The sequence below is a fragment of the Thamnophis sirtalis genome, unplaced genomic scaffold, assembly GCF_051295495.1.
Source record: "Thamnophis sirtalis isolate CommonGarterSnake01/CBP01778 unplaced genomic scaffold, rThaSir2_p1.2 scaffold_10, whole genome shotgun sequence".
Lineage (NCBI taxonomy): Eukaryota > Metazoa > Chordata > Lepidosauria > Squamata > Natricidae > Thamnophis > Thamnophis sirtalis.
The window spans coordinates 26308687-26330910 of record NW_028261390.1 but is presented as its reverse complement, the minus strand read 5'-3'; the positions used below and the strand labels follow the sequence as shown (position 1 = coordinate 26330910).

At 33.9% G+C, this 22224-nt stretch overlaps 1 protein-coding gene across 1 annotated transcript in view; it reads right to left on the bottom strand.

Annotated features, from left to right (window-relative positions):
- Positions 1 to 22224, bottom strand: part of LRBA (LPS responsive beige-like anchor protein) — a 380505-nt gene that overhangs the window by 262031 nt on the left and 96250 nt on the right. The window contains exons 32-34 of the mRNA XM_087724319.1: positions 21524 to 21602; positions 21102 to 21235; positions 17119 to 17180 (exon numbers count right to left, since the gene is read on the bottom strand). Coding sequence (XP_087580445.1) covers positions 17119 to 17180; positions 21102 to 21235; positions 21524 to 21602 — 275 coding nt within the window. The remainder of the gene's footprint in view (positions 1 to 17118; positions 17181 to 21101; positions 21236 to 21523; positions 21603 to 22224) is intronic.

The window sequence follows — 22224 nt, the reverse complement described above, 5'->3', positions numbered from 1 at the left end:
CAGAGTCCCTAGGGAGTGGGCGGCATACAAATTTTATTAAATTGGAAAATTGGTATAAATTATTATTTTAATTATTGTTTATTTAGCATTATTTGTATCATTCATGCTATAATTATCATGCTATAATTATGAATAGTATGTGCTTTTCAGAGAATAAATACATATTAATGCTAGAAAGTAACTGTTAATCAAACACAGCTTTTCTTTTTCCAACAAAACTCCTATTTTTAACGTTCATTCAAAACAGAAAGGCAAGAGAGAGGGGAAATATTGCCGATCACTTTCTTTAAATGACACCATGCGTATATTAGTACTCGACTGAAATTCCTTTCATTTTGAATCATACTATAGTATCTGAAAGTATAGTTACTGAAGGCAGAAATTGTCAAAGGAACAAAAATTACTGAGCTTGATTATAGATAATTATAAAATTATAGATAATTATAAAAAACTATTAGTCTAAATAAATGTTTTAAGCTCAAAAGTAAATGTTTCCCCCATATGTGGGAGAGAAGAATATAATGCCTATATCCTGTCATGTTTAATTTAACATTCTAACACAATGTGCACATCCTATATTGCAGTTAAATTCATGGAGCCAAGTGCATTATGTCAAAATCTTTGTTATTAATTTTCCCTAAAGTGTTAATAGAAATGTTAACAGCCTCAAATCCAATCACTAATTAAACCCAATAACTGTAACATCATTTCAGCAGTTCAAAAATAACTGCAATTGTATATATTAACAAATTCAATCCATAATTAACCTATATAGTGTCGCTTTAATATTATTATTTACCCTTGTTATCTTCTTTACTTAGCAATAGCAATAGCACTTAGACTTATATACTGCTTTACAGTGCTTTATAGCCCTCTCTAAGCGGTTTCACAGTCAGCATATTGTCCCTAACAATTTGGGTTCTCATTTTACCAATCTCGGAAGAACGGAAGGCTGAGTCAACCTTGAGCCTGTGGGATTTGAACTGTCAAATTAAAGGAAGCCAGCAGTCAACAGAAGTAGCTTGCAGTACTACATTCTAACCACTGTGCCACCAAGGCTCTTCCTCCTTTTATTGGTATTTTTATTGGTATTATTATTCTCTGTTGCTTTGCATATGCACTGACTACCAGAAACAAATTCCTTGTATGTCTGATCACACTTAGCCAAAGAAAGTATTCAATTCAATGCAAAAATTTCATACTTGATAAACTGATACTATCTCCTATTCCAATAAAATGTATATTGCCTGTTTCCAATCTCTATGATCATACTGAAATTTATCGAAAATTTGTCAATATTTTATAACCAGCAGCTACATTGTAAAATAGTATTAGAGCAGTAATATAAGTTGCCAGAAAACTAATTGGGCCATAAGTACAAGATTTAAATCTAGGCAATCTTTTATAATTTAGAATCCTTAAAAACAGTTCTTGGAAATTGGAGTAGGAAGCTGTAATGTGATCCACAGCAGGTAATATTTTTGCTTTCCCGCCAAGGCAATATAGATCTAATCAGACACTTCGGATTCCTGACATATTGGACACCTCTGCTGAGGTCTGAATACACATATATGGATCTGTACAGTTTATGTCCTATCAAGCACCAGATATAACAGTGTCTTGGGTTGGAACAGGTGTACAACTATGTATTATATGGGCATTTGCATGCATGTGTGTATGCATTCAAGAAGTTATTTTATGTTCATTATAATTAAGTTATTTATTTTATCATTAGAAAACTGTCTCCTAAGAAAACTGTCTCCTAAGAAAATTGACTCCTAATTAAATTATTTTCCTTGGTCAATAGTACTTACGTTTCTTCCAATTCTTCTAATTCTATTCCACCCTCCAGATTTTCAGCTGAGAAACTAAGTTAAAGATGGCCTCCAAATCTCAATAAATGTATCACAGTGTCCTATGCTTTCCTGAAGTTTAAATATTCCTCTCTTCATGCTAAAGAGTTGGAATGGGCAGCCCATGAATGTGAAGTCAGAGGGCTACCCATTCCAATGCTTTATTGTATTTGTATTTGTATTTTATTGGTCTTGTATGCCGCCCACTCTCGAAGGACTCTGGGCGGCTTACAATAAACAAGGGAAGGGGATAAATAGAAAAATAGACAAAACAACAATTTAAAATACACAACATTCATAGTTACCATGGGGCTGTCTATTTCAACAGCTCCCCGGCCTGCCGAAGCAGCCATATCTTAGTGGCTTTGCGGAAGGCCGGGAGAGTAGTAAGTTAGCTCTCAACTTAATTATTTATGAAGGAATAGCATGTAACATTAAATTCTGAACATTGTTTTTGGTAACCACATGCCATAAAAATTTAATTTCGCAATGAACCATCTATATATTCTTTTCCAAGGATGTAACTTTGCAGAAAACTTCATCTGAGACACATTCTTCTCTTATCCAATGCAAAGGGTTTGCAAACTCACGATAAAAGTTGCTCAAAGTCCTTTCTTTTACAAGTTGCAACAGATTATCAACATTGAGCCTATATCAAGCTTCTAGGGTTGAATTGTACAAATGTGTTCTATTAGTACATAGCCTGAATGTTTGGCAACTTCATTCTTCAAGACAAATGGCAGCTGCTGCCCTTTGAGGTCTCAAGTCAAGTCTTTGGGGAAGCTCAAAGCCCAAGTGGGGAAGGGGGAGGCCTGTTCATTAGAGACTGCTCCAGGCTAAAACGTTCAAGGCAGACATTAGAAATGTATGTAAGACTATTTTTTAATCTATAAAATGTAGTGAAATGTAGGTAGTAAGTCCTTCCATAACCTTTGTTATGTTTATATTCATATTTGTATCCCAGTACTGATTTCCATCTAACCAACCATATTCCTATATCTACACAAAAGAAGCAATTATGCAACTGTGTTGGCATGTACACATATTATGCTATGAACCACTTTGTGACTAATAAATCCCCAACAGGCATACACACATTTTGTATGTGACATCTCATTTTCAATCAATGTCCATATGAAAGAACAGGGAAAATTTGGATCATTAAATAAAGGAAAGGAAATCCAAATTCTGTGTGTCAAGGCACTCCCACCCCCCTCTCTAATGCTGTAAGAAAGAAACAATGAAATAAATGTTGAAGACAGTATTTTAAAAGGTATGGGATAATTCTATTAACAAATAAATCTACCTAATTTAAAATCAGATTGAGATAGTTACTATAAAGTGATGGTCAATATGCAAACAGAAGTGTTGTGCATGCACACAAGCGAGTGTAGGAGTACACCCAAACAGATAATGAAAAAAATGGCAACCCACTGACACACAAACATGAACCATGCAATTATGATAGATGAAGTATTTGCTTCTTGAGGGCCACTGTAACTTCAGTTCTAACAAAAATTGTTTAACAACAAACATGCTTGGTCAAAAAATATAAAGGAAACAGTTTGGGGATGATTTATATCAATGCATAGTGCTGAAGTTAATTACAACTAACCCAATAAAATAAAGCTTGTATTATTATTATACAGCAAGTAATAACAGACAGAGAAACCAGAGCTCTTTCTGCTTTTTGCATGCTCAGTTCCACAGGACACTAGGTTAAGAATTAAGTAAGTTGTAAATATGCCATACAGAAACAGCAGTCTTTAACCAAAAACAGAAAACTCTCCTGTTGCTTAACCCATTTTATGCTACACAATAGTATGCTACACTATAGCATGCTACACAATACTATAACACCAGTTTATAGGAAGTAAACCTAGGCAAACTTCCTATAAACTGGTTTTATACTATTGTGTAGCAAATTCCTGAAAATATCTCATTATAGAATTGAATTCTAATACACAATAAACTTTTACAAGTATTCCTCCACTTACAATTGTAATTGAGACCACAATTTTGGTTGTAAGTTGTGATGGTCATAAAGTGAATCATCATCAAGATCCCATGACTTTTTTGTGACAATCAGTGAATACCGTGATTCTTAAGTAAAAGCTGCAGTTGTTAAAGAAACTCATTGTTCACTATGGGGCGATTTTTGCCAGAAACAGAAAGTAACTTCCTGTTTTTGGCAGAAACTTTGTGAAATCATTGTCACATGATCACAGGGCATGGCAAACAACAATAAATGTGGCCCAGTTGCTGAGCACCCAAATGTAGGCACATGACCAGATGGGCAAGACATTGGAACTTTGAACCTGTTTAATTTTATGCAGCTGTATACAATTAACAGAACTAAAATTCTGAACATGAGGTTAAAAGTAACTTGACTCATATAAAATATAATAATTCTGATATTGGCCATCTAATGAGAAGAAAGGACTCACTGGAAAAGAGCCTAATGCTGGGAAAGATTGAGGGCAAAAGCCAGAGAATGAGGTGGCTGGATGGAGTCATTGAAGCAGTAGCATGAGCTTAAATGTACTCCAGAGGATGGTAGAGGACAGGAAGGCCTGGAGGATGATCAGACACAACTTCACAACTAACAATTCTGATATGAATATTGAATAAGGAAGACAGTACACTAATAAATGTATTTTTCTCTCAATTAATCATGTCCATAAAATATAAATGCTGAATATCATGAATCATGAATACCACTAAGACAAAACATTGTTGTATCACAAGAGATGGAAAAGAGATTTATGCTGATCACATAACCAACTTTTATATAAATATTATCTAGAACCAAACTTTTTCACAAAGTAAGGTGAAGAACCTTAGTTAATGAGGCAGCAAACGAAAAGGTCCATGGAGGGAAACATAATAGATTGAATTCCAATCTCTTTGTTTTGCTACCTGATATTATAAAATATACTGTTTTTCAAATATATGCATGCATAAATGTGTGTGTGCATGTGCACAAATGCATGTCCATATAAAACCAGAGGCCATTTAGGCCAACATAAATTTTGATTTAATAAACCCAAATTGCTGGGGAGAATGATCTTTCTGAAAAGCCACACAATTGCATCATACTAATCAATAAAATGCATGTCTTTCAAGCATGACATTTTAAAGAAGAAATGCATGGTAAATTGGAACCAGATTTAGTGATTTTTTTTAAAAAAGATGGACTCATTAGAATCAATATGATTTAAGTCAGTCTGAATCTAATCCATGCATAATTTAGATAGACATAAATTAATGTGGAAATAGAAATATATAGCTCATAAACTCTAGGTCATTGTAAACTAAACAGTGAAATTGTTAGTAATGTATTATTGATTAATTGATTATGTGCTGTCAAGTCATTGTTGGCTCATAGTGACTACTTCCAGTAAATGAAAAATAGTGTATTATTTATATTGTCCCTTTTTGGATCTAGTATACATAGTGAACTGACACATGTGAGCAATATTTTCAGAACTAATGGGATAATTTGTTAATTTGGACAACCTCCAATACTTTTATGATAATACCAAAGAGCCAAACAAAAAGTGTAATGCTTCTGCTTATTAGAATTAATTGGAAAGTTAGTGAGACAAAATAGAATAATTTTCAACAGAGAATATTTTCGTAACACAAATGTTTCTTTAAAAAATAAAACTCAATCTATCAAGCAGAACATGTAAAGAGAAAAGATATTTCAAAATCATCCAAAATTACCAAATTCCACAAACCAGGTTTAAGGGAAGACATTTCTATGTAACCAATTCGTAATTCAGTCTATGAAAACCATAAAATATTTGTAGGTATAGAAGTAAACACTGATACATACATACATACATTCACACAAACACACACACACACACACACACACAATAAACTCAGAAGGATAGATAGGATAGATAGATAGATAGATAGATAGATAGATAGATAGATAGATAGATAGATAGATCGAAAGAATAAAATGTATAATAAAATGCAACTTTTAATTGTATTGCTCTTTGCCATCATAAAGAAAAAACTAAGTTCAGGAATTTACCTTTATTGAGAACAGCAGTAATAGTTATATATTAATACATTTTAATGTTTCTTTATTTTTATATTTATGTTTTTATACTATTGTAAGCCATCCAGAATCACTTGAGACAGTGAGATGAATGAGATTTAAATTTAGATGAGAATAAAGAAATATTATTCTTTCTAAAGCGAAGGCAGTATACTTATTTTACTGTTTCGTTAGCACCAACTAATATATGATAACTGATTTTTCCCCTCAGAAAAGTATAATATAGCAATAATTGCTAGTGAATTACTTTTCCCCACACAACTTTTGCACAGAGAAGTCTACATAACATTGACAGAACCTACTGGAATTGGCTGCTGAGGTGCCCTAACATATTATTTGGAGGAGGGGTGTCACAGAGTCAGCTGAATTTGGCATTTTTTCCCACCTACTGAATCCTTCCCAAGGACCCAGGATAGGTAAATATGGATGTTTGATGATGTTACAGGTATTGTCACAGAATGTAAAGTGTTCTGAGTAAAGCTGCATTTTGCAATTGACTGATGGGGATTTTGTCAATGCTGATGGTATTCAAGTGGTGCTCCAGTTCTGGGATTGCACCCATGGAGCCTATTATTATTGATATTAAGTTTTTATTATTAGGATTGTAGTATAGAGACTGGATGGAGCAAGCAATAAATCATGTTCTAGCTGCAGAAAAAACAAATTGGTTTCAAATTCAGGTGAAATTAACATGATTGAACCAACAGCCAGCCAACCACTTCATTCATATCATCAGAATATAGATTTGTTTGGTGAATTATAATCATAAAAACATAAGATAGTACCGATAGTCCTCAACTTATGACAAGTTACTTTAGTGACTCATCAAAATTATAGTGGCCTCCCCAAAAGCTACTTGAAACTTAGTTCCGAAGTTGCAACGACTGCAGCACCCCTGTGGTCATTAGCCCTTACAACTGACTACAGGGGTACCGCTCCCCTGTCTAGCTCACCCATTTCCCCACCATATCCCTGCTTCTCACTTCACAGTCCTCACACCGTCCTCCTCACTTACTTTCCAAAGATCTCTAGAGCTCTTTGGGCTCTAGGGAAGGAGTGCAGGATGCTCCATTCTTGGGCCACATAGCACAATCCCATTTTCAGAGTGGCTACACTAAATTAAGGGTGCTTTGAAAATGGCAGCTGTTTCTGGGTTCATGCCACATGCCCAGGAATGGATAGACCTGCTCTTAACACAAGCGCCAGAGAATTGCAGATCACTGTGGAGCTTTCCAGAACTCATGTTACAGAATGAGAGCAGGGTTCTTCGTTTCTGGACTGCATGGTGTGATCCTGGAAGCAGACTCATTTTTGAAATATTCACAATTCAATGCAGCTACCCTGAAAATGATGCCACTTTAGGGATCATGCCATGCAACCCAAGAACAGAGTAGCCTATTCTTCTTCCCTAACCTGCACTCCAGGTATCTTCAAAAATTAAGTATGTGATGGACTATGTAGAATGAGGAAGTTGATGTGGGGTCCAGTGGGGTGGGAATCAGGCCAAGTCCTGAGGGGACCTCAAGGGGTAGAAAGCAGAGCATGGGGTGCCTCAGGGAATGGAGGAAGCTTCGGGAGACCAAGGGCAGGGTATGAACTAGGCCTCCCAGGATCTCCCCTGGGGACTCTGAGGCACACCATGCTCTGTTTAACAACTGCATTGGGAAGACCACAGATGGGGGATCATAAATGGGTAGTTCATTTTATGGCCATCGCAGCTTCCCACCATATTGGCATAATCCATTATTGTCATCAATTGAGGATTATCTACCACATTGTCCCAAAAATAAGACCCTGTCTTATATAATTTTTGCCACCAAAAAAAGGCACCAGGTCTTATTTTTGGAGAGGGGATGTCAATCACAGACTCACCTCACTTGTACATGTCACCCTCAGTCTCCTTTTCGCTGTCAGAGGCCTTCAAGAACTTCTTCTGAGGCCGACAAAGCTTTCCTGAAGCCTCTGCAGTTGATAACAGAGCTCCGGATTGATCTGGAGCTCTGTTATTGGCTACAGAGGCCTTTAGGAAAGACTTGCAGGCCTTGCTGGCTGCAGAAGAAAGTTGCTGGCAAGGCAGGTATCGGGGTCTGTGAGGCCTGGCTGCAACTGTCCAAAAGTAAGTAGTACCGCAGTTGCACCTCCCCATTCCCAACCTAGCTTAATGAATACTCATGCTCCCTGGAGTGGGCTAATTAGGGCTTATTTTGGGGATAGGACTTATATTGGGTGCACATGTAAAAATCAAGCTAGGACTTACTTTTGGGGTAGGTCGTATTTTCAGAGAAATACGGTAAATAGGTAAAAACTAAGAATTTCATTGTAAATTAAATATTAAATGATCACTGTATAAAAAGCAAAACCATATACAATCACATTCTATTTATAAGAAAAATGTATTTTGAATGACAACCTCTTTTGAATATGATTGAATCCCTAATTTATATAAATTGTCTTTGGAAATAGTCTATATTATGAATTTCCAAAAGCTACTGTACATCGATGCATACTATCCTATAGATAAAAAGAATATCACTGAATGCACAAAAATATCTTGGAAATACAATAGTAAAATGTTAATATTCACATATAAAGGCTACTATATACAGTAATGTCTTTTGAATATATATGGAAAGTTTATGGAGTTTCAATGATTTACATGTGTTCACGTCATATTAAAATTAGGTCCACGTAATAAGAGTCTATCTCAATTTTAAACTGACTTGCCTATACTTATATTTAGTGTAAAAAGAATACTCTAAAAATATCAGCTTAGATCTACTTCTTTTTGCTACCTTCTCAAACAAAACAAGCTATAAAACAGCAGGCTCTCAAGCCATAGCACACTTTATTTTCAGGGGTCTCTATACTTATAGACTGACTTCCTGTCAGGAAGGGCTCTATTTCACAGCCTAGGCCAATCAGCAGGGTGCTCATGGAATTAAGTGCCAGTTGATGTTACTTTGTTTTACATTTAACACTCATGAGAATATTGTTCAAAGATTCAGTTCGAAAGCCAGCATGGTATCATCCTTCTGACTAGACTACGTACCCCAGGGTGTATACTCTGTTAACACAAAATTCACCTTAAATGGTTCAATTTTTTAAAGACCTGGTGTGCAGGTGAAGCAACAGGATGCCTTAAAGTTTAAGGGTGAAGGAAACACTTGTTTCTTCGCTAAATTATGTTCTCTTAGTTCTTGACATCTGGGGAGACATGCTTAGACTACTATTTCTAGACAATTTTTGATTTTTTTATTGAAACTTTGGAATGTACAATGTAGTACAATAAAACAATGTTCTTTTCTTTTTTAAGAATGGCCACTAAAATAATAAACATGAAGGAACATACAGATTTATTTGTCTTAGAATACAGAATATAATCTCAACTATTCAAAATACAGGTAATATTTTGGAGCTGCTCTAGAGAAATTTAAATGCATGGTTCCTGTTCAGAACTTATATGAAGGGAAAGTAGCTTTTTAAAATCCAAACAAAAAGTATTTATATCACAGCTGTATGTAAGAATGTAATACTAGTCCTAATCTTTAAATCTGGTTTAAAGAATGTCATCTACCAATATCCAATGAGACATTTTATATATCTTATTCATATATAATTAACCTATTTAAATATTTTTAAATAGGTTAAGTATATTTAAATGTTAATGAATTTAGAACATATAAGAAAATAATAATAGTATGATTAAATGTATTTTTGCCTATTGGCATTAATTCTAAAATGAATTAACGGACTATCCCACAATTTGTTTGAACATATTAAAAAAAGTGCACTAGGGCTAAAAAAATGAAGTATGTGGTTTATAAGGAAACAAAATTTAAAAGGTAAAAAGATGATGGATACTGTGGGAAAGTGAAAATAAGGATGTGATGTGCGATGTGCGATGTGTGATTTTGGTATTGGAGTACTTCCATTTCCATGTGATGGGTGCTAGCTCCGAGTAGACCAAGAAGTTCAAGTTCCTTGCTAACCATAGGCAGTCCCAGGATCAATATACACAGGAGGAACACTTTATGTTTTGCCCTTTTCTTAGAGTGGTTGCTATATGATCTAGAATGCAAAGAGTACTATCATCAACCCAAGGCAAAACACTTCAGAACACTTGGATGTGATTGATTGCCATTCAAACTTTTTTAGGGCTAGAGCTATTTGAAAGGTCCATTCCAGCCACTTCATGGATCCAAATAATCACAAGAAGGTGCTTGGGGAATTTCACAACAATCTGATAGATTAATCCATTGAGGATCTTGTCTGGTGTTATTAATATGTGACCCAGTCTGTCAGTCTTTCCCCTAGGGTTTACTGGTTTAATGAAATCTGGACATGAAGTGGAGCAAACAATGCTTAGAGCAATAGTAGAGAAAGACAAGAAATCTGAACAAGCACAGATATATACTCATGTACAGACCATCTGTGGCAAAGTGGTGGGTTCCGGATTCCGTTCCAACCGGTACGGTTGGAACGGCCCTGGTGTCACCCACATGGGGGGGCGCAGCACGCACGTGCGCATGCGTTGTACTTACCTGCAACACTTCCGCAAGCCTCTGCGATACTCCAGCTCCTCAGAGGAGCGTCGCGCAAGTGCCATACGGTCCATGCGCATGCGTGGAAGCACCAAAGGCTTAAAGCACAGGTAAGGAGCTCAGGCGGGCCCTCCGGAGCACCGTATCGGAACAATATCCAGTGCTCCGGGCAGGCTCTGGTATGCCCGTACTGGGGCGTACCGCCTGTAACCCACCACTGCAATAAGGAAGATAAAATATATTACTTCTTATTATGCCACACGTCATCTGGCAGGTGCACCATGTAGGAGAGAATAATTCTCTGCTAGGAAAGACCAATACCAAGAATTCTTCTTTGTAGCTCTGATTAATTAGACCTACATTTTGCTGACAAAGTTACCCACTCATCTTTGACTCAGAGTCCACAGTAATGACTATGGAATAATTTTGCCTGATTACTTGAGATTTATTTTAGCCTAAGATCACTTATGAAATGAAGCTCTGTCAGATATGAGGTAGATCTCTGCTGATTTCTTTGTGCAACTGGAGAGAGAGAGACCAGTTTTCTGAATCCAGGCGATTAACACCTCATTTCAAGAGGGAATACTGTTGAAGAAAGTTGTTGTGTGTGTCCTACTAATAAAGTCTTCCCTGGATCCAAAGGTGCTAGACAACCATCCCACAGTCTCTAATCTTCCTTTCTGGGAAAAGTTGTTGATACAGTGGTCAAGAGTCAACTTTGATACACTATAAAGGAAATGGAAATACCTCCATTCTTGGCATTCAGTCCTTAACATGAACAGACATGGCATTGATTGCACTTACGTATGGAACTTTGCCGAACCTAAGCGAGGATAGTCACAGATTCTAGTTCTTTTAGATGCCCATGTACATTACTTATAGTGTTTAAGTTATATCAAATGGTTAGCCAATAAATATGCAGCTTTTCTGAAAAACAATTAAGAGCCAAGTTATTATTTATAGCATGGAAAAGGTATGTTAGGATTCAATCTTGTGATATTTCCATAGCAACCTATACTATGGGGATTCAGTATTCTTTTTAATTACATCTGTATTCACTGAAGAATTGGACTTCAAATTATGCATCAGCGTAATACAATCACATCTATATGACTCAGTCAAGAATCTTTTAGAACAGTTTCCAACAGCTGCGTTTACAGGACATTGGAATGAAATGGGAAGTTACCAAACAATAGTTATTACAAAGGCTGTTTCTCTTCAGGTAAGATCATGGTTTGCATATCAGTGTGAGCTAATAAAGCCATTTCAATCTCCAGTAATTTTGATGATGACACGAATATCCCCAGGCAATAAGCTAACTGATGGTAACCAATGCCATTTAAAGCATGGATACTATTTAAACAACCAGAAGAAGCACCAAGAGCACCAAGAATAAAATGTATGTTGTCTTGGTTTAAGAGTGTTGTGAAGAATTTACTTCTCATTTATGGCTTGAATTCATTGTGGCTGTCATATGTGATAAATGGGTTAGTGAACTCTGTGCCCCACCTTACATCAGCATGCACAGAGACAAATTAGTTCTGTACTTTGCTTTTTTCATTTTACCAAAGAACACATTTCTCTTCCATTTGAATCATGATATCTAAACCACTTTTTTCATCAATTTCAGTATAATGTTGGAATGATCCTTACATTCTTTAGGCATTGTATGCCCTTTTTCAGTGTCATATAACATTTGTTGATTCTAAGAATGTTTATGCTGATTTTAAGATTAGGCAATTATAAAGGTGGCAGTGTTTGGATCAAAACCATCAGACTGTGGAATGTTCTACAAACAGAACCAATTGATATGAATTCACAGAGGTTGACACAGAGAACCATTGTTAAAAGCAGTTCTATAAGTTCAAACTCTATTAAACTCTCTATACCATAAATAAAATAGAATTTTTATTTTAATTTTTATTTTAAATGTTTTAAAAATAATTATATCTCCTATTGCTAACTTCATGCATTTAGACTGATAAAGAAGTTTTTGTACTGTAAAAGGGGAACAGACGTTTTGTGATACTGTAATTAAATCCAAAGTCCACTGGTGTAATTGAAGTTTTTCTGATTCATTTAAGAACTACAAACAATTGTGGATCTTTGCAGCAATTAAATCCATCAAATAATTTATAAACCAAATCAAAGTTATTTTTCTTGGTCAAAGAATTTTGCTTATTGTTGTTTCTAGAATCATTTATGAATTTTTATTTATCACAAAGCTACACAATAAAATAAAAGATCACAAAGAAATAAAGAATACTGCTTAGAGAAATAGAAATCTGACTACAGGAAGCATATAATCTAATGCAAAAAAGCAATACATCTTTTTTTTCTTTCAGTTTGCATAATATTTAAAGGGCTCTCTCCTAATACTTTGCTCACTATTCCAAAGTATTCTGAAGGTAACCATGGTTATGTTCAGGAATATGTAAACAGATAAAAGTAAAGGAACTTTTCAAAATGTATAATTTTACTGGACAATTTCTAGGACCTGATTTACAAACATAAACTTAAAAAACAGCTATCAGCAACATATGAAACTTTCAAGACAATTTCTTTTAATTTTTGTACTCAAAATGCTACATTTTTCATTTGTTGTAAAAAGAATTAAAGGAAACACATTTGATAAACTAACAACTTACAAAAGTTTTCACTTGTGCATATCTGTATGCATGCAACTTAAAATTGTTCAGCAGTAGCATTTCATAAGACCTTTTAAATAAAAAGCATTCTGGACTAGGACAGAAATAGCGCTACATAAATTCTGGACATGATACACTCAAAAGGAGCATCTGGCTGAGAATTTCACACTTTCGGTTGGTATAATTACTTGGACAGGAAGCCAGACTAGATGGTGCATTGAGCTTCAATGTACTGTATGCATTTCTGATAAATGGGAAAAGAATAGATGACCTGGCAGAAGGCTCAGACAATAACATGTGATTTACAGGACATAAATGCAGCTACTATAAGATTTATCTGACAGCCCTCTACGATAGTGGACGGTTGAGTATCCGATGGAATGATTTCTAGTCTTGAATGTCTACTATTGAGTAGCCACACACATTATTTATTTATTAGATGTTTTGGGTTGAAACCATTTTTAAATGATGCACTTCACAATGCTCAGCAATAAATTTAGCGTTAAACTCTAGAGGGGAGGTAGTGTTATTGGAATATATGTCAGACTGAATTAGGATGAGCAAGCCAATGCTTTTATAAAGTAGCCTTGAATGTAACATGGATTCTTTCAAAAAATGATATTAATGTCAAGTAAGCAAGGACATTCCTCAGTTAATACTAAATGCAGAATCCCTTTATGCTGTTAAACAGCATTGATACTTGGCCTCAGAATGCAGTATCAATTAAAAATGTCCTGAGGACTTTAAGACAAATGTGGACATCTGATGAAATTGACAGGGAGAATAAACAATAGTATTTCAAATAATTTGACATTTTGTGTATACTATGGGGGAAAAGAGCTAAGGCGCTCAGAGTGTTTAGAAAATAAGTAGCAGCAAAATAATGCCTGGATTTTTATTGCATTGCAATAAACTTTTTTAAAAAATATATAATTACTTTTATATTTTTTAAAAATATCAGTGTATTACTCTTAATATACTTTTTGTATACAATTTGCATTTGTACAACTTAATTTCTGCATGATTACAGAAAATAATTTTAATAATAATATATCATGATAGAAATTAATCATAGCAGTGCTTTAATGTGACATTATGTCTGCCAATCCATAAAATTTTAAAATCACATTTACAGATGCGTATGTTTAACTGTATTGTATTATTTATGTGATTAAACCTAGTTTCTGACCTGATCTTTTGATCTTTGGCCCCCCTATCCTCTCCATCTCTTCTTAAAAAATAATTAAAATTTTAGCAAGAGGGTCACTTCATTTTCCATCTTATTTGAAAAGAAAAAAATCAATCAAGCTCAACCCCATCCCTTCATAGTATTTATAAAATGTCGGGCTGAAATTCAATTTTGATGTCTCAGGCTTCCTATGGTAACAGAGTTTTTCTCTTTAAAAAATAGATTGTTTCTCTAATTGCAATACTAACCTCTCTAAATTAGAAAAAAATCAGAGAAAAAATATGTAATTATCACCCAAGTTTAAATCTTTATACTCTTGAGATCCTTTCATTTTCATTTCTTGGATTGTTTTTTGTGTTACAGCTACTCTTTTCAACCAGGATATCATTTCTGTTTACTGTATTCTTTTTTCAACTATTTAATACAAAACAACATATTTTATTGTCATCATCTCAATTAATTCATTACCATATTCTATTCAATAACAGGACATAAAGAATATGAATAAAAAACAGAATCATTAAAGGTAAAGGTTCCCCTTGCACATATGTGCTAATTGTTCCCGACTCTAGGGGGTGGTGCTCATCTCTGTTTCAAAGCCAAAGAGACAGCGCTGTCCAAAGACATCTCTATGATCATGTGGCCAGCATGACTAAATGCTGAAAGTGGACAGAACACTGTTACCTTCCCACCAAATGTAGTCCCTATTTTTCTACTTGCATTTTTACATGCTTTTGAACTGCTTGGTTGGCAGCAGCTGGGACAAGTAACTAGAGCTCACTCCGTTATGCGGCGCTAGGGATTCGAACCGCCGAACTACTGACATTTCTGATCAACAAGCTCAGAGCCTTAGCCACTGAGCCACCTTAGAGACATTAGAGTATATTATTTATTCCATGTTGAATCATAGAACAATAGAAATAATTCTGATACAAGTAATTTTCATATGTATTCCTAGTTTTTTTTAAGTTTTTTTTCTACAAACAGATCTTTGTGTGAACAGTGTGGAACCAGTTACATTTTAGTACAAATAAAACAATACCCTTCATATTCAACACAATTAACAATCTTATAGACTTTTAGTAATAATATACATATTTTGTTGAATTATCTTTCCTTAATTATTAAATATTTCAATACATTGATTTTTTGCCAATCTCCATATTCTTGATATCACTCATATGTATTCATAGTTATGTATATTTTATATTAGTGCATGTGATAGGTTTGTGTATTGTGTGTGCTAAACAATAAAGTTTTAACTATTCTCTCAGTTAATAGTACTTTTACATGTTTATCAATGTTTCAAAGAACGTATTAAACAAATAAAGTTCCTTCCTTTTCAAAAATCATTATTTTAAAATATTCTGCCTTAGAAATCTACCTACCTACCTACCTACCTACCTACCTAACCTACCTACCTACGTATTTACCTACCTAAAATTGTATAGCACCCAGTTCCTTATGTGCATTTCTAGAAACAATGTAAATAGTCCTAACATGTTTGAGTGCATTACTGAATAACAGACTCACTAGAAACAAAACTATTCTTCACTAGTTCATTGTAAAAATCCATTAGCTGTAATCTCCAAAAGTAATTGTTTTTATTGCACTTTATTGTCAATGCAAGTTATTGATTTTTCACACCTTCTATGATTCTTTCATTTGTATTCATGAAATGTCTATCAGCACAGACTAAATACATTTGGCAATACAGGCACTAAAACAAATAAATCAATGTAAAAAAAACATTAATTTTGCATTATCCTTATTCGTCAGGCAAGTAAACCATAAGGGCTTTAAATGAAGGTCAAAGGTTCTGAAATGGGTCAAAACCCTTGACCTCTAGACCAATAACATTCCCATTAAAAAAAGCTATTTTAAAGTTTTAAGTAGGGGAATTTACTATCAGTAAAGATGTGATTTATAAAGGCCAAAACAAAAAAGCTTTATAAAAACTTTCCATTTGATCTATTACATATTTATAATTTGTTGATGTATCTAATTTTTTTTATTATATTTTTTGGAAATCACAATTAATTGCAACACTTCTTTCTACAATAGTAAAAAATATGACGTTATTCATATTACTAATAGCATTTTACATTTTTCATAGAACCTATGTCAAGAGGAATTAGTATGAGGCCCCATGTAGTTTAAATCCTTTTTAAAAGGGCAAAGATCAAATCCCATTAATTCCAATGCAGCTATATTACTTTACATTATATGTTAGCATCCATAGTTTTGTATTTTCCTTGTTAAATATATTATTGGATAAAAATATGCCTCTTATTAAAATAATATAAAACATAATAAATCACAAAATTTATCTATCTTGATCACATTGGATAATATAATATTGTTAATGTATTGTTTTATATACTATATAAAAAACTTTTATAATTTTTTCTAGATTCTAGAATTTCTGTTATTTTAAGGCAGCAGAGACATTGGCTTGGAGCTGGGAATGAAAAATATAATGGACACCAAATTGCAGCTACCTCTGCTGTTGTTCTGAGTCTCTCTTTTGTAATCAGGTTTGTTTGAGTAATGCTACAATAATGATGTTCAGGCTAATATCATTGAACAGAAAGAAAAATACATGAAATTGTGACAAAAATAGGAGTTTGGAGACAAATAGTTGGGGAAAAATAGATCTCAAGTTGCCGAGGTTAAAACTAAATCCAGAATATCAATATCAATGATCTGAAGTACAATTTCAAAAGCTCTAAAACTAAATGTTTTTTTATTGCTAGATTGTTTGCTTGTTTTATTGGCAATACTAGCTGTTTAAAAGTCAGCTGAAACCTACCTGAGAACAAAGCAGCATGACCAATTCCACAACTGAACTGCTAGATTTCATACATACAAGACCTAAAGGAGAAAAGAAATGGAATTACATACTTTGATTGGCTTTACTTTCATATATTTAATATACAATATTGGAATTTTATTATATAATAAACATTCTATTTGAGATTTGATAATATTGTCCCTATTCTGTAGAATAATTCTCATTTAATACAAGGAATCTCACATATTCATTGTTTATCCAATTGTTTATGTGAGAGAATATGTATTTAAATATATGCAGTCATTTAATTACTGCAATGCACAATTTAATATAAAATGATGACCTGAAGCTATTTAATTAGTATTATATAAATATTAGGGTTTCAAGTTAATAAAACGAAGTATGGCATATGGTATATTGATTTATAATATTACATTTCTTCACCTTGGAACGGATTGATCATTATATATGCAGAGAAGGGAAATGGTTCTGTGACCTTTGCTTTCTCCATTGCGTTCTCTCCCTTCAGCCCCTCCAGCTATCAATCAAGTTTCCATTTTGTTTCATGGCAGCAGACATCCCAAGCCCTCTTATTAGTACTTTGACCCTTGACCCTCACCTAAACCTTAAGGAGGTGGAGAGCACAAGAGTAACCTATACATTTATAAACTAATTTGGTTATTAATATCAGTTCACACTTCATGCCATTTCCCTAGTATAATATGAAAACACGTTATTTTAAAAACCCTAAAATGGTGGCATTCTTTTCAGCAATCAATGTTTCACAATGCCAAGTTTAATTCTGTTTGCCTTTGGGCTTAATTAATTACACTGGGGGGGGGGGACTACTAAGCCATAATATCACACAGTTAATATGTTACAAAAATAGGTAGACTAGCTGAAGTATTAAATTATAAACTCAATGTTTCTATATATCTTCTATATTAGATATAACATAATGTATGTATGTGATAAAACATTTTATTTATGCATCCATTGAATTTAGGAATCATTCCACTAATAATGCACTTAATAATAATGATCAAACTCTTTAAAAATCATAAATTTGTAATATATGCTAAAGTATTTCCCTGAATTCACCATTTAGTTTGCCCAGTTTATATGACCTTTTATAATGGCATTTTTCAAGTACACTAATACTGAAAGCAGAATCTCTCAATTTTCTGGTATATTTCCTAAAAGTCTGTAAGTATGTCACTAAGGTAACACAATTCTACTAACCAGAATTGAAAATGTGTCAAAATCTATTTTTATCTGAACTTTAATCATCATTTTTAGTTTCTATCATTTACATGTTATAAACTTTTAATAGATTTGCAATTGTCTTGAGATGTTCGCCTCTGAAATAAGAAACACCCATATTTCTGGAAAAGTAATAGTACAATAGCTGATACCATCCACTGTACCCCATCCAATGAAAATCTATCTTCACATATTGTATATTACTAAACAATTCATATAACCTAAACATTTAAATGAAAAATTGGCAACATATAGGAATGGAAATATATACAATATTATTATATGATAATCTGTGAGCAACAAACCTTTTTTAAAAAAAAAAACCTTTATTGGTTTATCAAAATATAAAATACAAAGAGAAAATTCAAAAAAATAATAATAGAAAACTAGGAAATGGGGGAGGGAAAAGAAAAAAAAATGATGCAAAGAGGGAAAAGGAAAGAAAAATGCACCAAAGCTTGAGCAACAAACCTTTTAAATGAAATTGTCTGATTCATAAATCATTTGTACCCCTAATACTTGAATTGTACACAACAAAAAGCCACCATCTGCCTGTTCTTCTATTTGCTAAATCTTTCTGTAAATCAGTTTCAGATGTTCAAGGTTAGTTTGCATTTCCTGTATTGTTTCTCTAAAAACTGCCTTGCCCTCGCACATTTTGATGTACTCTCCTGAAATTATACATAGTTGTCTATATTCTTTCAATACTATAAATTACTTAACAATACTTACTTTCAATCCTTTTATAAACAAAAGTAATAATGTAATAGTTTAATAAACCTACCCAAGTTTCTAAACCTGATATACCCAGATGATTATATTTTACAATGACTCTTATATTATCCTGTTTAACAGTGTAGTAAAAAAGACATCAAATGCTGGAAGACACTTTGCTATTTCAGAAAGATAAGAATATAATTTAAATGTTTATAATTTACTTGACAAGGCAATATCAAATAAATAGAGTGATCAACAAAAATTAAAGTTTACAGCTGAATCAATACAAATGTCCCGAGTGGCAGTCATGGCTAAGAGGACTTTTACTGAACTTCACCTTTTTCACTACTTTCCTGGATCAAGAAGTCCTTCTTTCAGTCACTCATACCCTGGTCATCCTCCATATGAACTATTGTAATTGGCTCTAGATGGGGCTACCCTTGAAGAGCATCTAAAGTTGTAACTGGTTCAGAACATGGCAGTGTGAGACATTTTGGTTGCCATAGGGTTGCACATATAACATCTTTGCTATGTGAGCTGCACCAAGTGCCAGTTTGGTTCCAGCTCCAATTCAAGATTTTGGTAATCAACTTTAAATCCCTTCATAGCATGGGACTAAGTTACCTGCGGAACCATCTCATACTAATTACTGTCCCCTCCCACCTGGTCAGGAAGGAAAGGTATGTTGCGAATCCTATTGGTTAAAGAATTCTTATTGGTTGAATTCTGGAAGACATCCTTCTCTGCCATTGCCCATGGCCTTTGCAACATTTCATCCCGAGGGGGGGCATCCCCCACTTCTAGCCTTCAGCTAGAGTGTGAAAATCTGACTCTGCCAACTGGCATGGGGGTTAGACAAGGCTACGTAACTGTGGGGGTACTAATAACAGAATAACAGAGTTGGAAGGGAGGTTGGAGTTTTCTAGTCCAATCCCCAGCTCAAGCAGCAAATTCTATACCATTTCAGACAAATGATTGCCCAATTTCTTCTTTAAAACATCCAGTGTTGGAGCATTAACAACTGAATAATTGTTCCATTTGTCAGGAAATTTCTTCTTAGATCTAGGTTGGTTCTCTCTGTGATTAGTTTCCATCCATTGCTTTTTGTCCTGCCTTCAGACGCTTTGGAGAATAGATTGATTCTCTCTTCTTTGTGGCAATCCCTTAGATATTGGAACACTGCTATCATGTCACCCCTAGTCCTTCTTTTCATGGGTGACAGGTGTTTTTCTGCCATTTTAATTCTTTAACTTTTAATATTTTTAGCAACTTCTTAATGTATGTCTTTGTTACTTATGTTTTATATTGTGAATCGTTTATTGTATTGTAAACCACCCAGAGCCACTCAGATAAGATGGGCAGGATATATATGTTATGGATAAACAAAGTAATAAAAATGGTGGGCAGTGTTGTCTTTACCCAATGAACCACTGAAGCCATACAATGTTTTTATGAACCACTGAAAACAGACTGTATATTAAAAATTCCCAGATTCAGCATTTCATTAAAAAAAACACTGCATGGCTTCAGCAGTTTTCGGCTTCAGGAATGAGAACTCCGTGTGATGTTTTTAATAAGAGTAGTCCATTGTTAAATATATGTACGTTGTCCATAAATTGGACATTCTTAACTCAGAAATGCCTGCATTGACCTGCATGATATTCTAAGGGGAAATGATGTAGTTGGTTATAAGGATAGGTAAAAAAGATAAGATGAATAAGAAAAGTGACCAAGCAATATGTAAGATAATAATAAATATTGAATAGAATATGACAGTGTAGCTAAGTACAGTTCCTTCACATGTATAGTAAATCATCTTGTGGCTTTTTAATCCTAATTATATGAGCTGAATGTAATCCTAAAATAAACACTAAATAGTTTGGTGGCAATACTCAGCTATTAATATTATTTCAATAATTTATTCAATATAAAGAATAATTTTAAATTAGCTTCCATCGTCAAATATTTATTTAAAATATTACAGTTCTTAATTTATAAAGTGATAAAAAAGGGAAACTTACTTGTACCTTCTATCAGTAGTTCTTGACCATGACTACCCAAAAGGGTACGTGAAAGAAAAGGAGCAAAGTCCACAAATATCTCCCTCAGAAGAGGGGCAGCTTTTTCCAAAGCATGCTCAAGCCTCTCTGAAATACTAAGAAATGTACAAGTTCAATGAAAAACATAATATAAGGAGCAAAAATTATCTAAGAAGAAAGCAATCTGCAAAAGTATAAAATGCATCAACAAAAGTCAACAAGCCAGTGGCTAAACACACTGAGTTTAATTACTATTTCAACGGAAATAGTAGTACTAGAAATCCAAAACTTCCTATAGGCCTCAAATGAAAGAGCACAATCCAGTCAGAAGTGTAGAGTGAATTCCATATTACTTAAATAAATTGGAATATGATATAGCCAGCTGGAAGAAACTTAAAAGTTACCTCATGTTTGAAGCAGAATCCTCAGGCACAGAAGAAAGTGTAGGAACAGATGGTAATCTTGAATCTGATGATCCATTGCCTGCCAAAGAGATTTTTAAGAGTTCAAATAGCTGTAAATATATGAAACTATCTTTAATCAAAACCCATGCTAGTTCAGTACTTTCTACTTTGACTGGTAGCAGTTCCCTTTGGCTCCAAGATCTTTACTAGGGCCACTGTCTTTGAACTTTTTTACTAAAAATGTCACCAACTGAAAAATTAATCCTACTCTATCTATCCTCAGATGAAGTAGGAAACTTGTATTTAAATTTACCAGCTACCAAATATTTATATGTGGGACATATTAAAGATTATATTTCTTTTCACACTTCTAATTTTTATGCAATTTATCCTACTTCTATAGATTTATAATACTAGTTGATTTGTGATACAATAGTTCTGAATTCAAAGCAGGGGTATCAATTTGTAAGCGTACAGAATAATTCACATATAATTCAGCAGATACTGACTAGAACTCTACTTAGCAGCATGCTATATTCATATTGATCTTGGAATTTTGGAAAAAGATAGCTCAAGCCCTTAAATACCTGAATAACATTCAAATTATTCCCTGTATAGCTTTTGGGAAACTCATCATTACCAAAGTTATCCATTACCAAAGAGCATCAATTAAAACTTGTCTTTAACATTTTCAGACTGGG